This window comes from Lutjanus erythropterus, chromosome 8 (genome assembly GCF_056507025.1).
Source record: "Lutjanus erythropterus isolate fLutEry1 chromosome 8, fLutEry1.hap2, whole genome shotgun sequence".
In the NCBI taxonomy this organism is placed as follows: Eukaryota; Metazoa; Chordata; class Actinopteri; order Lutjaniformes; family Lutjanidae; genus Lutjanus; species Lutjanus erythropterus.
The window spans coordinates 22,531,914-22,548,868 of record NC_139324.1 but is presented as its reverse complement, the minus strand read 5'-3'; the positions used below and the strand labels follow the sequence as shown (position 1 = coordinate 22,548,868).

General features: G+C 38.3%; 1 protein-coding gene across 1 annotated transcript in view; it reads left to right on the top strand.

The window, feature by feature from the left end:
* xpo4 (exportin 4) overlaps nucleotides 1-16,955 on the top strand; it is a 66,363-nt gene that overhangs the window by 38,802 nt on the left and 10,606 nt on the right. Inside the window, exons 9-13 of the mRNA XM_084724932.1 lie at nucleotides 7,898-8,072; nucleotides 8,917-9,093; nucleotides 9,714-9,856; nucleotides 10,064-10,209; nucleotides 11,877-12,054. Coding sequence (XP_084581058.1) covers nucleotides 7,898-8,072; nucleotides 8,917-9,093; nucleotides 9,714-9,856; nucleotides 10,064-10,209; nucleotides 11,877-12,054 — 819 coding nt within the window. The remainder of the gene's footprint in view (nucleotides 1-7,897; nucleotides 8,073-8,916; nucleotides 9,094-9,713; nucleotides 9,857-10,063; nucleotides 10,210-11,876; nucleotides 12,055-16,955) is intronic.

Here is a 16,955-nt window from a genome sequence, read left to right as displayed (position 1 = left end):
ATTTGCTGTGGTGAGGTGCACTATTGAAGTTAATGCATGTAAAACCATTTATCTTTATTGACTCCCTTATTAAAATCATGCCAATCACATGGAAGGAGTTGTAGGTTAAAAAAGCAGATTAGTCAAAAATTATCTTTAATCTGTGAGACCGCTCAAATGTGGATTGTTTAATTAAACTGTATGTCTGCTTGTATCTTTATTTGATTTAAATGTAATGCTTTTCTAAAACCCCAACTGTTTATTTCAACTGCAGCATCTAAAAAGAAAGATTAGTAAGCACAGTTACTGCTATATTACCTTGGCTTCAGTCTCAGTAGCTGTTTATCTGCCTCCAGTATCTCAAGGATTTCATGTTTCTTAAATTCAGAGACTCAACAAGTGATGGAGGCCAACGTCAGCAGGAGTGTGACTCATACTGTGCCATTTCTGCTTTATTTACAGGAAGTAATTGCTTGTTGAGTCTGTTTTTAATGGCCTCTGATTCTAGCATCTGCGCACTCTGTGGGAAACTGGCTGGAGAGGGATGAGCTTGTCTTCCCGTCCAGCAACAAATGGAATTAACCAGGAACTTATGTTTCCTAGTTTCCTCTAAAACCAAGTTTATGTGAAAGTGGATCAAATTATGTCTTTATTCTTCTCACAGAGACAGCTTTTTCTTTCAGCCAGAGATGAAAAAATCACCACCACTAACCACGAGTCCCATGTGGCTTAACATTCACTACAATCATAACAGAGTATTTCTTTTTTTATTTCTTGAGTAAATAATCCAACCTTTTGTAGTTGAGTAGAAACAATGTGAGCAACTACGGATCCTTTTTTTTTTTTTTTTTGCAAGCAGCAGTCAGGCATCAACAACAAAATGTAATATAGGATGTTAGGAAGGGTTGGTAGATATGATATATATTCTGTGAGATGATATGTCTGTCCTAGAAAAATTAAATAGTTTATGTTCTTTTCATCCATTTTTTTTTTTTTTTAATTTAATTGTAAATAAATCTCCTCCTATCGGGGACACTGAAATCCATATAAACCTGTCATACTGTATACTGTCATACTGGAATAATAATGTTTTTGATAACTTATATCTATAGTTATTAACTATAGTTTTACCGTACAGTTATTTATGTAACTCATCATTTACATAAATGATAAATAAATATAATTTGAATATAGGTTGAAACCAGGGCTGATTGACATCTCAAAGAAGCTGAAATAGGATTAAGTTTTTATTAACCTTTGTGGTCCTCTTCAGTCTTAGAGATACACCTGTGATTATATTAGTAAATGTATATTTGACTGTTGATATTGTGAAAGTGGGAGGTGAATTTTTTCCCATTGATGCAAAAAAAACAAAAAAAGTTAGCTCTTGCCCTTGTTTCAGCATTACTTCATTACTTTACAATTCATTACTCATAAAGCAGCGTATGCATCAAAATGGCAATAGGTTTCCACTAGAATAAATTGTGTGTGTACTCCAGTGTTCAGCTCAATTTATTTTCCTGAAAATCCCTTTACCAAGCAGTATTGAACCTGGGTATTCTGAGAAAAGGAAATTAATGCTTTCCATCCCCAAAGCGCTGCTCAAAGCCAGTTTTCCCCAATAATCCACATTTTCTCAGCCTTTCTGCTATAAAGTAGTTAGCCTGTCTCATCCACACAGACGTGTCATTTTGGACTTACGAGTCGAGGGTTTGTAATCAGAGCATCCGATCAGAAGTAATGTAGCACTTGTCTTGGGTCTCTGTCCAGCAGATACCGGTATAATCTACCACTCAATCTTCACTCAACTTCACTTGCTTCAAGGAATTGTTACCAAAGTGACCTACAGCCATGTTTAAATTTTAGACTCGATAAGACCACATGAAACAAATAGGGACCCCTGTGACTTTTGGTAACCACATTATAAATTTTACTCCAGGTGACTCATGGCTGACACAGTTTCACTGGTATTATATTTGATTTGGAGTGGGCAGGTGTGTGGTGGGCCTCCTTAGTCTCTGATTCTTGTATCACCTGCTTGTTAGCAGAGGTCATGTGAAGAAATAGAGCTTGTGATCCTGCGCTGAGAAACATTTTGAGTTGTGTGAGCCTGTGGCTTGCTTCACAGGCGGCTGTTCGGAGCCTATTGATTGTTCCTATGTGTGTTGCAGGGAATCAGACTGAGGTCTGGGCTGCAGAAAGATGCATTAAAAGAGATTTTTGCTGTGTTTAGGCAGCTTTGTGAGGTGGCACTTACCGTAAATGTTGAGGTGACTTATGTTAAGGATTAATTCTTGATTAATCATTTAGTCTGTAAAACATCAGGGAAAAGTAAAAAATGTCCATCACTATTTCTTAAAATCCAAGGTGACATCTTCAGATGTCTTGTTTTGTTGAACCAGAGATTCTTCCTCTGCCTGGTAGTGCTATTTATCCATCTATCATATCACCATGCTAGCAAGCTCGGTGGTGCAACATTACATTTAATTCAAGGAGGACACAATTAATAGTCATATCCAGTGCTGCCATCAGAATGAGCCTTTTGTCCACGAGTAGAGGCATGCTTCTTTCTGTGCAGTGATACGGTTGGCAGATGTAGTTCAGTACATCTTTAAAGACAAAGCCAGTCTTTAAAGTCATTGACTGTCATTTTAGGCACAGGTACCATTTTCCTTTAGCACCAGTATCTGGAAAACAAACAAACAAACAAACTACAATACCCAACCATACTTTTAATGGAGTCATTTTATTATAACTTAACCTATGTGGGTGTGATCAGATTATCCTCCAGTGATTTGATTTCCTTGATTTTGACCCACAGGACTGATGCATTCACAGGATTGCACAAAAAAACATTGAAATATTTTTAATCACTTCTTCTCACACTTTTTCTATGGTTCAGTCATACTGAAGGGGAAAAATGTCAAATTGAAGAGCAACAAATAAAGTGCTTTCATCCAGAGCAAAAGGAGCTAATGTCGATTTTACGCAGTTAAACTGTGCATTAGACGCAATTCTCAACATGCTTGACTTACTGTTGCTCTTAAATATGATTTTGATGACATTTTCCACTCAATATTAATGATTACTGATTACTGATTACTGATAATGATTACTACTGATTTTTTAATTTTTGATCTGATGGACCCTCATCATCCTCTCAATCATAAAAATGGTGGCAGCCTGATTTCCTGAACAAATCAATTTGAGGGAATTAAATGTGGGAAGTCTCTTCACTTTTTCCTGCCCAAAAAGGAGTAAATGTCTCCATGTGGTTCAAAATGCACCTGTAAGACAACAATAATTGTGAGAGAACAACACAGTAGCCCCATTTTATTACAGTGTAGGGTTGTATTGTTCATAAAGCCTGAAATTGTTTTGATATATTTTGTTAACAGTCCCCTTAAAGATGGAATAACCCAACGTTAAACGGTCAGCATTTAGGATTAAGTAGCATTTAACATTGAGCTTGTAGATTACAACCAAGTGAATATCACTCACCTTCAAAGCATGTAGAGAAACTATGGTGGCCACGAAACATGCAAAAAAAAATATGAAAGGGCATATCTAGAGCCAGTGTTTGGGTTGTCTGTTCTATTCCTGCCATATTTTGTCAATAAATCCCCCTAAATCTGACACACTGGACCTTTAAACTACTCTGCAAGCTCACTGTCCTTCAAACTGGATTTCTGTGTATATTGATTTCCATAGTATATTGAATGTATTGTATAAACTGAATTCATTTAAAGTATGGCATTGTATTGTTTGGAATTGTTCCACATTAGTGTGGATAAATAACTAAGTTTGGAAATGGATACCAAAATAATTTTTAAAAAACTTTTTTCATGCCTTTCATGTAAGACTTTTGTCACATAAAAGAAGGAGCTTAAGTTCTCAAATGTCAAATGTTGTCAAAATGCGATCAAGCAATTGCATTCCTTCAGAGTCTTCACTTCAGACATTATATGAGTCTGGAACAGACATGCATGTAAACTGCAATTTGGCTGGTTGGTGGAGATTTACAACTGTAAGACTTCTCCTTCTTCTTAACCGTCCTTGGCTTCAATTTGAAATATTGTTTCAGTTGGGGACAGTGTATGTGGGGTCATGTTTATGGTGGCTGTACTTTGTAAATCTCTGCTGGTTGCATCTGGCAGTTGTGGTGGCTTTGGAGTAGGTGCTTCACCATCTGTTGCCTGGCAGAGATCTGCACTCTACTGAGTGACCTCTTCCAGTTTGTTATGTTGTTGCCATTGTCAAAGCACTTTGTAACTGTTGATAAAAAGGATATATAAAAGCAATGGGCAAGCAGAGGGTCTGTGTGTGAGTACAGAAGAAGTATTTTCTGTTCATTTGTGGGTGTGTCTGTAGTCAGAGTGGTTCTGATCTGAATTAAGGGGCCACATGCACATGTGTAAATAACTGACAGACACACACACTTGAATGTGCACACGAGCTTGTTGTCAAACCACGTGATTCAGTGAGTAGGGGTCTCTCTCTTTTCTCTCACAGGCTCCACTCTCTCTCTCTATTCCCTCCTCTCCTGCTCTGTCTGTAATCACCTATTCTTGGAGCTTTTTTCCAATTGCCTCATCGGAAAACCATGCGGAGAGGGATGGCCGATCTACAATGATTGAACAGTTCTGCTCGCAATTTAACTCCATCTGATAGGGGTTAGCGAGGCCTCTCACACAATGTTCCTCTCTGACTGTAGAGAGGTGTGTCAGTTCAAACACAAATTCACAATCAAGAGTTTTACTATTTTGGTGCAGCACAGGCAACAAAAAAAGACATAAATATACAGAAAACCTCAGGGGCAGTGTTAGGCTTTATAGAGGGGATTTTCCTTTTAGTGTCTGTAAGATGACATATTCAGAATTTTATTGACCAAACAGAAATGTAGAAACCCCTGGAAAAGCTCTTGAGGCAGACATGCAATATATGCATCATATTAGAGGTGTAATGAAATATGTTTTGACATGTTTTGTGATACTGTCTTGATTCTCAGAAAAACAGTATTAGGATGTTGCGATATGTGAAAAGATTTGTGGCAGTGGTTCATTTTGTGTTGTGTTTAAACCTCTGACTGCTAGATAGTGGTGTTGTTATCTGTCATCACTGTTGTGATTGCATTAAAAAAGTAAACTTTTAACTCAGATTTGATTTATATGGTGTGCATGGTATGGTGTGTTCTTCATATTATAACAGTTTGCCTAAAACTGTGCAGTATTCTAATGTACTGATTCATATAGAGAGTGTTGTGATACTTATTGTAACATCAAACACACCGATTTTTAGCTCATTAGTACAGAAATCCAAAAAACATGTTCGTGGTCAGAAAAACTTTGTTCAGACTGCAGGAAAATCAGATATTTAACACAGACTCAGACTGTTAATTTTAAGTGATCAGATTGGATTTGTGTGTCCAGACATCACCAACCTGCACCACCCAATCTGATTGCATTTGATCACCTTGCCCTCCAAACTGTTACGCTGTTTCTGACATTGTGGTTCTTGTTGCATCAAACTAAAACAGGAGGCTGGCATGCATTGCAATGATCAACTGCTCTGTTCGGAGCTTCAACAATTAAATGATTAGTTGTTAGCAACTCAATCAATCAGCAACTATTTTGATAATCGATTAATGGGTTTGAGTAATGTTTTTAAAGAAAAAATTAATTCTCTGACTACACCCTTTTAAATGTGAATAATTTATGGTTTCTCTACTCCTCTTTACTGAATATCTTTGAATTGTGGACAAAACAATACATTTGAGGACGTCATCTTGGGCTTTGGGAAACACTGATCAATATTTTTTACCATTTTACGGACAAAACAACTTTGCATCAAATAATCAAAAAAATAATTGACAGATTAATTGACAATTAAAATAATCACGTCATGAGTGTTGCAAAAGACACTTAGAAATCTGATTTGAGCGTCGGGACTGAGACACATCTGCAGAAAAACATTTGGAATGGCATTTCAAGCCACCTCCAAATGTGGCTTGGATCAGATTTGCAAAAATGTTTGTTTGTTTTTTTTCCCCTTGTTCAGTCTTGGTAAAATCAGTCTGGGTGCAATCTGGATATGCCAAAAAAGATTTGGGCTAGCAGTGTCTTCACAGTGTTTCATGTAATTGTGGAACCAAAAAAAAAAGAAGTAATTTGTGGAATCTCTGTGCAACACTGCTATATACTATGTAGACACAATGCTTGTAAAGAATATTTGGAATTGGAAAGTTCCTCTCACATTTTTGGACAAATCCCAAGCCCTCCAGCCTGGTTTCCTTGATTCTGACTTGTTTTGATCTGTTTTTATTGCCCATCTGGAGCTTTTCCCCCACTTTGTTCTTCACACATCTCTCTCACACATTGAATTTTGACATTTGTTTTCATTTCTGTCCCATCTGACTACTCACAGTTGTGTCATGTGGTGTAAAACAGTCCTTTGTTGATTTGTTTTTTTTTTGCAAAATTCAGATCGCTTAGCATGTTTCAAATACAGAGGAATTGTTCAGAATGAGATTTCTTTGAGAAATGAATGGAACTTTGTCAGACAGTTAAGTTTGAAATCTCTTAATACATTTTATGGCATGTTAAAACAAGAAATCTCACATGCTTTATTATAACATTTTAGACTTTTTCAGCTACTCTAATAGCAAGGCTGAATGGATGATAATATTGGTTGGCGGGTCAGTCAGACAGAAAATCTCAACAACAATTGGATGGATTCCCATTAAACTTTGTGTAGACATTCATGGACTCCAGAGGGTGAAGTCTGCTGACTTTGATCCAAATTTCAGTTCATTTTATGATCAGATACCTGCAAAATAATGACATTTTCATCAGGCCCAGCCAGAAGTATCTTGTGTTTTGTGATAATTTGCCAATGTTAGCATGCTAGCACACTAAATTAAAACATAGCAAACATAGCAAACATTACGTCAACATGTCATGAGAATGTTAACATGCTGACGCCAGGATTTACTTCTAATCACAATTTTGTCAATAAGCACAGAGCCACCAGCATAGCTGTAGACACTTGGACTTGTTAAACAATGTTTGACACCTGATTGAAGGCTGTTTGTTCACTTTGAGCCTTGAATTGGCTGATTTAGTGGTTCTCGTGATCCTTAATTTCACATTGATTGTACATGTGCTGTGGTTAGATTTCTTCAGATGTTGTAGAATTCAGATTACAAGCCACTTTTATATTAGGTTTGGTTTAAAATTTGACAGCAACATGATTCATAGCGTGTCCAGACCCGTCACTTCATGCTTCATGGTATGATCTGATCATAAAAGTCTCTTTAAAACAAGAGGTCTGTCATCTTGCACTCTGTGTACTGGCCTATGAGGCAGAAATACCATAAAAATAACCTCAGATGCAGCTGTGGAAAACTGCTCAGGGGTCAAGTTGCCCACGAGTTTTGGTTAAGGATCAGTTTTCATGACTGTTTCCAAACCTCTGTCACCAGTCGGTAAACTGGAAAGCGACCCCAGTTTAGCCTCAGCCTCACCCTGGAGAGTGGAAACTGTCCTTCCTCACTCCAAAATAAGAGTTTGAACCAAAAATGGGAAAGAAGCATATGGGAGTTTCTGAAAGGGAAGTTTTTCATTCATTTCAGTTTTCATGTGGATGTCCAGTCAGTGTGATGATGGTAAATGTAGTCAACTGCTTGCAGAGCTCTGCAGGCAGTTCCTACATTTACCAGGATGCACTGCGTGCAAGCTTCCGACACTGCACTGTATTGAGTTTTCATTTGATAGGTGTTAATTTCTCACCTTGTTTCTGTCATTTTAGTCATTTTATTAACAGCTCTACTACATAAAGTATTTGGAGCTTTGTTAGATTATATAAGGATCAGGATTCAATCAGATCTTTAGATCATGTTTTTTTTAATCTGTGTTCCCAGGATTGAGATCGAGGACTCAGAGGCAGTGGGCATCTCAAATATTATCTCCAATTTGATCACCATGTTCCCTCGAAGTACTTTAACAGCACTGCCTAGCGACCTCTTCACCTCCTTCATCAACTGCCTCACGCTGCTCACCTGCTCGTTTGGACGCAGTGCTGCCCTAGAGGAGGTGGTGAGTAATGACACCTTCAGCAGCCTCTCAAACTCAAATCATCTTCATTGAATTCAGTCACATCGTGACTTATCTTAAGGTATGTCTTGAGGTGTTTTATTTAATGTTTTTTGAAACTGGATCACACGCCCTGAGATGTGATTTGCGTGAAATACTGTAATATGTGGAAAAATACAACATTTGTCACATTTATGGATTCATATTTAACATAGTCTAAAACGAAACATCTTTGCATTCTAATCATATATGGAATTATTGCAAATCAATGTTTCTTCACCTCTTTCGGCTGGAGAATTACCCTTAAATTAGGACTGACAAAACAATCTAATATTACAGTATTTTTACCATGTAACTCTATTGATATTTATTGATACTGCAATAGAATTGAGGGGCAGACTATTGGTCCTTTCACAAAAAAATAGTTTTTTGATCAATAATTATTAATAATGTGGGTAAGGGCAAATAATAGAACAGCAAAAACAGTCTGATAAATTCAGAAAATTACATCCCTTTCCTGTAATGAACTCTTTAAAACCAGGTTGTGCCATATCACAATATAACGATATCCAAAATCTAAGACCATATTTAGTCTCCTTTGGTCATCATCTGAAAAGTTGTTGCACCCCAGAAAGTCTTACAAACGGGTGTGTCTTTAAGACTGTAAAAGAACCAAAAGATTAGGCAGCTTTATTAATTCCCAGTGAGAAAACCCATTTGCAGCCTTATCGACTTTTACAGACAACAAACAATATAGACATCACATTCATGGTACACAACAAAACAAATTGTTTTGAAGGCCTGCCGTCCTGATCAGGAATAAATTGCTCTGTCTTTCTTTATTCAGCTGGATAAAGACGACATGGTTTACATGGAAGCCTATGATAAGCTGCTGGAGTCATGGTTGACGCTCGTCCAAGACGAGGAGCATTTTCCTCGCGGCTGCTTCGTCCAGCCGGCAATCCAGGTTTTCAACTCATACATCCAGTGTCACTTGGCTGCTCCTGATGGCACCCGGAACTTGGTGAGACTCTACCTTTTCCTCATGCACTAATTTCATAATAATTAAATAAAATAAAACAACATGAGATTAAATAAAATAGAATATGTTAAAACAAAATGTTATAAAATAACTGATAAATAACCTGGGGCTGAGGCCTCTCAAGGCTTTCTAAGTAATAACCAGTAACAAATAACCAGTGTAAAGAAGCCGGGATCAGTGAAATGTGATCGTGTTTCCTCGCCCGAGTCAAGATCCTGGTTTTGGATGAGCTGAAGGAAGAGAGCAAGTCTAATTGACTAGTTATGAAGGCATGAAAAAAAAATCTAGATTTTTGTTGAAAATGTTCTTGTCTAGTTCTAGTCCTTGAAATGATGATGATCAAACCATGAAAGATTGAACTATGTTCACCTGTCATCAATGATAAACAGTTTATTTTGCTGAGGAAAGCAGAGCCAGTGTGTAAGCACGCTAAGGATTTGGAAACTGTGTTTAAGGATAGACATAAAGAACTCTGCTCTATTATTACAACAACATAAGAGCATTAATTTAAACACAGCCATGATCACTCTCTACCCTCCTCCTGACATGTTAACATACTTTTTCTTTCACTCTTTCTTCTCGCTCACCGTCCCACACCTCAGTCAGTGAACGGCATAACGTCTCATGACGAGGAAGAGATCAACGAGCTGCAGGAAGACGACAGAGAGCTGTTCTCTGACCAGCTGTCCAGCATTGGCATGCTGGGACGTGTGGCAGCCGACCACTGTATCCCCCTGCTCACAAGGTAAACACTTGAGCACCTGTATATTGTTGTACTGTTCAAGTTGTGTAATTTCAACATCATTTGTAAACACATGGAAAAATCACTGTTTTCCAAAATATTACAAACTCAGATTCATTGGAGATTTAGTGTGATCTTTGGCTGTTGTAGTTCAAAGGTTGCAGAAACTGTTTCCCATGTCAACTTTGGTGTTGTGTCTTCATCCTGCAGCCTGTTGGAAGACCGAGTGACACGGCTGCATGGTCAACTCCAGAGGACCCAGCAGCACCTAATGGCCTCATCAGACCCCGGATCAGTGGACCGCAAAGTTCTGGACGACCTCTATGAGGACATCCACTGGCTCATACTGGTCTCAGGTCAGCTGCATTTTGGGATTTGGGTTTGGTACACAAGAATTGGGACTCATTCAGCACATGAACCATTCATTTTTGAGGAAGATGTAGTTGTTTTCCTGCTGATTTTCCCTTTGCATTTCACTGTTTCGGATTGGACTCCTGTCTGCATTCTCAGGATTTTATTGTTCATTAGTATGGATTTGTTCACACACGCTACATAGATTAGATGTGACATTTATTACCCTGCGTCTCACTGTGTAAAAGAGTACAGTATTTAAAAAAAAATACTGATTACAAACACGCATACATGCACAAGAATACAGTCAAGTATATCGGGGTCTAAACTTTTACATTTATATCTATTAGAGCTGCAACAATTAGTGGATTAATCAGTTAGTTCTCAGCTATTATATTTATTGCCAACTATTTTAATAATTGATTAATTGTTTGAGAAAAAATGTCCAAATTCTTTGACATCAGCTTCTCAGATGTTAATATTCTCTGTTTTCTTTAGTCTTCTGTGACAGTAAACTGAATATCTTTATGTTTGGGACATCACCTTGAGCTTTGGGGAGCAGTGATCAACATTTCTCACAATCCTCTGACATTTTATGGATCAAAAAATCTAGAAAATGATATATTATTCAATAATGAAAATATCTGTTTGGGGAGTGGGGCAGAATGGTTGTAGTTATACTGTGTTTAACTTTAAGTTATTTTGATAAATGCTTTATTACCTTCACACTTAGTTTTCCTGTTAAATATTCTAAAATCAATGTTGTGGAGTTCAGTTTCCACAAAGGCTTCTCATGGTTTAAAAATAAATGCACACTGAAGTACTGAAGGCACTTTAGAACAGTTAATGGAAAGCTGAGTGACGTTTAATATGCTAGAATATGGCTGTTTTATAGTGTTCATAAATGACTTTTCCAGTTCAGTGTTTTCCACTTAACTGACTTTATTTGTGAACAAGACAGAGTCACAGAGCTCCACCCGGATCTGTGGGTTTGTGTTAATGAATGAATCAGCATTGTTACAGACGTAAAAGGTTGTTTTGCAGATTCTTCACCATTAACTTACCAGTTAGGCTGGGTGGGCCTAACTGCCAATAGGAACTGCCTTTTAAAGATGAAGTCTGTATTTTTTGTTGTTGTTGTTGTTGTTTTCATGTTGGGTTTACAGCTGAGCAATATGGAAGAAAAATCATATTGTGATTATTTTGACAGATATAGCGAATTGTGAATGGTATGTTGTGACACATTTTACCTGCATTTCAACTGCAGCTCCTGCAATTGGATATTGCACTTGACCATATTGCAGTTTTGATCATATTTCAATAAACTGTTCAGCCCCATTTGGGGTTATGTTGTGGAATACAACAAAACCCCAAAATTTGCACATGTACAGTTCAAAACAGACTACTACCACTGAGAAGTGTGAAGTTGTTGAGTCACACCTGTTCTCAGATTTCTGATACAAAAAATGCCTGAACATAGTGCAAAATGTCCATCATAATTTTCCAGGGTTGACATACAAACAGTCAAAAACCCAAAGATATTCCATTTGCTATCATAGACGAAACAGGCAAATGTTCAAAAATTAGTTTTGTTTTGTTTAATTTGTAAAAACCTAAAATCAACAAAGTGAACAGGCTGTAAAATGTCATCTCCTGTCTGTCCATTCTCCAGGGTATTTACTAGCCGACGACCCTCAGGGTGAAACCCCGCTAATCCCTTCAGAGGTGATGGAGTTCTCCATCAAACACTCGACGGAGGTGGACATCAACACAACGCTGCAGATCTTAGGGTCACCAGGGGAGAAGGCCTCGTCCATACCAGGCTGCAACCGCACAGACTCAGTCATCAGGTACCGTTTGTGTTTTGTTAAAGGTTCATAAGATGTTGTGAATTAGTTATTTTGTAAAGCACTCACATGACTTGGACCATGGTTAAGATGCTGATGAAAAATAAGAATGCCTGCCTAGGAATCCAGTGCTAAATTTCTAAGATGTCCTGAGAAATGCTAGCGAATTTGGCTGGATTGCCAAAAAAACAGATACATCAGAAAGTAGAGACATTCAAATATAAAGTAAATATAAGCTCGTCCACATTTTCATTGGAAGCAAATTGATTTGCAGATATTTAGTGTCATATAGAAACCCCAAATTTCTTCCTCTTTTAGTGTCCAATTTCCTGGAACTGAGGATAAAAGGAAAGTTTGGATTTGAAAAGGGGTTGTATGAGGTCCCTATCCATAGTCAGTGTATTATTTACAGTGGATAGCAGTTGAAATAAGGGCTGTACAATTTTGAAAAGATATCTAATTGCAATTATTTTGACTGATATTGCAGTTACAATATGATTTGTGATATAAGATGTAATGATGATTTTTACCTTACTATTCTTATTTTGATTGAAAAACATGTTTGACACACATTTTACCTGAAACAAATACTGAACTTCATGCTATTTGAAAATTGCAGAAGGCCATATTGCAATTCTGCTAAAATTTCGATTAGTTGTGCAGCCCTAGGTGACATACCCCCAGTTTGGGGGTTGCAGTGAGGAATGCCAGCATGAAAGCCAAGTAATGTACTGTTACTTTGACATCAGTCAGTCTTTTCCAGTGGGAAACCACTGTTATATAAGCCAAATATCACTTTCTCTCACTCAGCTAGACTCAAACAAAAAATATAGCCCCTCTTCAAATAATCCAAACTATACCTGCAGGTCTTTTCTTTATGTGTGAGTATGAGTACGAGTATGAGGAACTTTGAAGTTTCTGCTTTGTACAAAAAAGTGTTTTGTAACTGCGGATTCTTTGAGATGTTTGTCACTCCAATTTGCTTCTCTGGCTGTTAAGTGATTTTTCTGTTTACCAAGCGTTCCTGAGCTTCTGAGCAATTTGTTTATCCGTTGTTGTGTTTGAAGGCTTCTGAGGGACTGAGGCTTCTGAAAAGTTGTCAGACCTAACACTTAACTGTTATCCGGCTTTAAGAACTGGAAGGTCAAGAGCTTGAATCTCCAAACTAACTTAAGAAAATATGTGTAGGTGGGGTGAAAGAAGAATTTGAGCCTCACTTGCTCTGACATACAGTGGCTGCTTTTCTGTCGTCCTCATAAGACTGTGGGTGAACTGTGAAGGTCTCAGGTTTGAATTTGTGTGACGGAAGGAATGTTGAGCAAGACATCAGTGAAAAACGCTATGCAGCACCGGTTTTATACTCCACAATGAGGCTGACTCAAGCACCTGACAAACTGCTGTCAGTCACGTTGGTGTACTGGAAGAGATGACATGTCTTTGTGTCCAGTAGTCCTTGAATGTTCTGGCAGTCCATCTCACTTTACTAGCCAGACCCCCGTAAAAACTCACCCAGAATAGACTTCCTCACTGTCCAAGCCTAGTTGGACTTCTAGGTGTTGTCACAGTTATTGTGCTATAAAGCTAAAGGTGGGGTTCGTTCCTTCACATTCACACTCAAACACCATCAGAAGGTGCAGCCAGTAAAACACAGAAACAAAGACCCTCTCACTGTGGTTTAAGTTTAACGTGGTTGGAGGCCAACTTGCAATGAATTTGACTCTGGATGACAAACTTGTACTCCCTCAAGCATGCATGATAAAACATGGATAGTAAAACTGTCACTGCTGTAATACAGGCTTGTTTTCACATAAAGTGTCTAAGGATGAGACACAGGGAGGTGTGTCTTTCAGACTCCTGATCCTTAGTCTCCAACCCATAAAAGACAGTCTGCCCTCATATGGACCAAAAATAAAAGGCACAGCTCGACGGTAATGGTTGCCAGTTTGCCATTGATGACCTTTTAGAGAAACTGGCAACCAACTCTTGTCCTTTGGTTGCCATTAGTGTCGACCACTTTTTAACATAAAAAATAGATGGCAAACACCAAAAAGTGCACCCCAAAATAAATACGTTTTTTATATTTGCAGCGCCAGTGATATTTAAAGGTCTTCTCCAGACACATATCAAGTCATATACAAATGGAACGATAATCGGTTCCATGATAAATTGCTCTAAAATTCCCTGAAGATTAGTATTACCATTTCAAATTTTGTATCTCAAACATCCAACTGTAGGAACAAGAAATTATACTTGATACCTACAGCAAAAAGAGAAAAAAGTCAACCATAAAACAGAAAAGTATTGAAGTATCAACACTTTTGACAACCTTGCTATGTTCTGAAATTTTATAGAATCAGTTAATCAAAAAATAACCAGAAGATCAATCAATAAATCAGTAATGAAAATAATTACTAGTCGCTGCCCTACAGTCCAGCAGACACCCAGCAACTGTCCACTATTATAATGATGATGAACAAGGAAAAGACCAGAGAGCCATCATTCCTGTTGCTGAGCTAATTTTCAGGTATCAGCGCTGAAAATGACATGGCGTTTTCTGTTGCTGTTGAAAAACCTTTACATTATCACAGCTCCAAGTGACAATACTGTATCTGCAGGACAGTCAAAGGAATTATTGATCAATGAAAAATACTGAACGATTATTTCCCCAAGAGCTGAGATTTCTAACTTTCAAAACAAATTTCCAGCCAGCGCTTTCTCTTAGAGCCGAAATGTGTGTTCATGATTGTCGCACCTAATTTAAAAAACTACCTCTCTTGTTGCTGCATTGCATTCTAGTCTGTTTCTGCTACTGTGGGATTGGAAATTGTCAACACATAATGGGTGTTGCACAATGGGTTTCTCCCTGTGTGGTTGTTGAACATTAGTACAAAATGATGGCTCTAAAAATACACCAGCATATAATGAAATGACTCGGGGGATGCAAAGCACGTATAGTTGCTGTTATCAGATGCCGGGATTTATTTTTCAACAATTACTTGTGCAGCTTGACAGTATGTGACTGTGGTGTTATAAACCTTGTACACTTCAGGGCTGCTGGCAGTCGGACTGGATGCTCATCTGTGTGTGTGTGTGTGTATGTGTGTGTGTATGCAGGCATGTGTGTGCGTGTGTGTGCAGATAATCACAGTGACGACAATAGTCACAGCAGCCGGCGACATTGTTTGTTGAAGGTCATTTAGCCCCTGTGTTTTCTAGATTGTTCATTATGTAGAGGTGTGTGTGTGTGTGTGTGTGTGTGTGTGTGTGAGAGAGAGAGAGAGGAGGGTGACAGCAATGACAGAGGATTGCAGAGATGAGTGGCCGATGGCATCAGGTTTCCTAACAGTGAGCGGACGACCCCGGCCCCGTAAATGTCAACGTGGTTTTGTTTTCTGCAAACAATGTGAAACTGCGCTCTGTCCTCGACTGAGGGGGGGGCGGACCCATAAGCTGCTTTAAGCCCTTTGTCTCTCTGTCCTTTATATACTGTGTGGGAGCGTGTTGGCTTCTCAAATCCAAGTCCACATACACACACAAAGGGCATCAAGATAACTACCTACTAAGGTCTGATCATTTTGTTTTCAGGGTGGGTGGTTTGACCTGAAATCAATATCACATTTAACTATCACATTTCCCTTTGTGACAATAAATGTAACTGTCTTATTAATTACACGTCTGCACAAGTGTCTCATCCTTGCAGTGCAGATCTAATTAAGTCTTTCTGGTCTGTTCTGATGTTAGCTGACCAAAGTCTGCCCACACAATTGAGTTTAGATTTGAATTTTTTTTTTGTATTTAAGCAAGATCACAATCACATGATAGTACAAACAACATGTCTATAAAACTAGATTAGATTGATAATCCAATGCCATCCATTTGACTAAACTATCAATTAAATGCTGAACTAAAATTTGAGGGACATGTCATAATGAGAGATACACAAGCAAAACAGATGAACAGTGTGTATCACGTGAAGAGCAGCTAGAAACTGAATGAGACCAGTCAGGAGTGCTGTCTTCATGTCAGCTGTGTGAGTTATTTTAAACTCAATGAAGACAAAAACAGAACCTCCAAGTGCATTTATGCTATTTATTTATATTTTAGTTCGAATGGTGCAAAGTAGGGCTGTAGGATGTGGGAAAAAAAGTCATATTGCAATTATTTTGACTGCAGTACTACAGTACCTTATTGTAATGCTCATAATGTTTCTCACACATTTTTCCTGTTTAAAAAAATTGTGATTTGGTTCTAGTCTTGTGATCTGGATATTGCACTTGAGCATACAGCGATTTCAATAATATTGCCATTGATTGTGCAGCCCTAGTGCAAACCAACCAAAAATGCTGCTAATACTTTTGTTTGTGAAGAAAGTTTGAATGAAAAGAAGCAACTGTAAAAAGAAACTGCTCCTCAGTTTGGTGGTAGCGCAGCAGACACTTGTGTATCTCCTGCCTGATGACAGTAGGATAAACAATCTCTGACCAGGCTGGGTCTTGTCTTTTAGTGTCCTCTGGACTCTGTGCAGGAACCTTCTCTCCCTAATATCAGTGATCTTCAGTAGATGGCTACCAATGATGATCTGTGTAGCTTTAATGATCCGCTGTAAAGTCTTCTGTACTGGGCTCTGCACATGTCATGATGCCAGTTTGTAATGTTTCCAGTGAGGATGCTTTGTATTGGTCCTCTGTAGCAGTTAACAATTAACCTTTTGCCACCTTAAGTTGCTCTAAGAAATGCAGCTGTTTCCGAGCCTTCTTTACCAGGTAGAGACTTGTGATATCATGACAGGTTTTCTGTGATTTTGATTCCCAGAATCCTAAAACCATTCGCCTGCTCCATCTCAGCTCCACAGACAGTGGTGTTCATCTTTGCCTCCTTTCTCCAAGAACCAACCATCAGCTCAC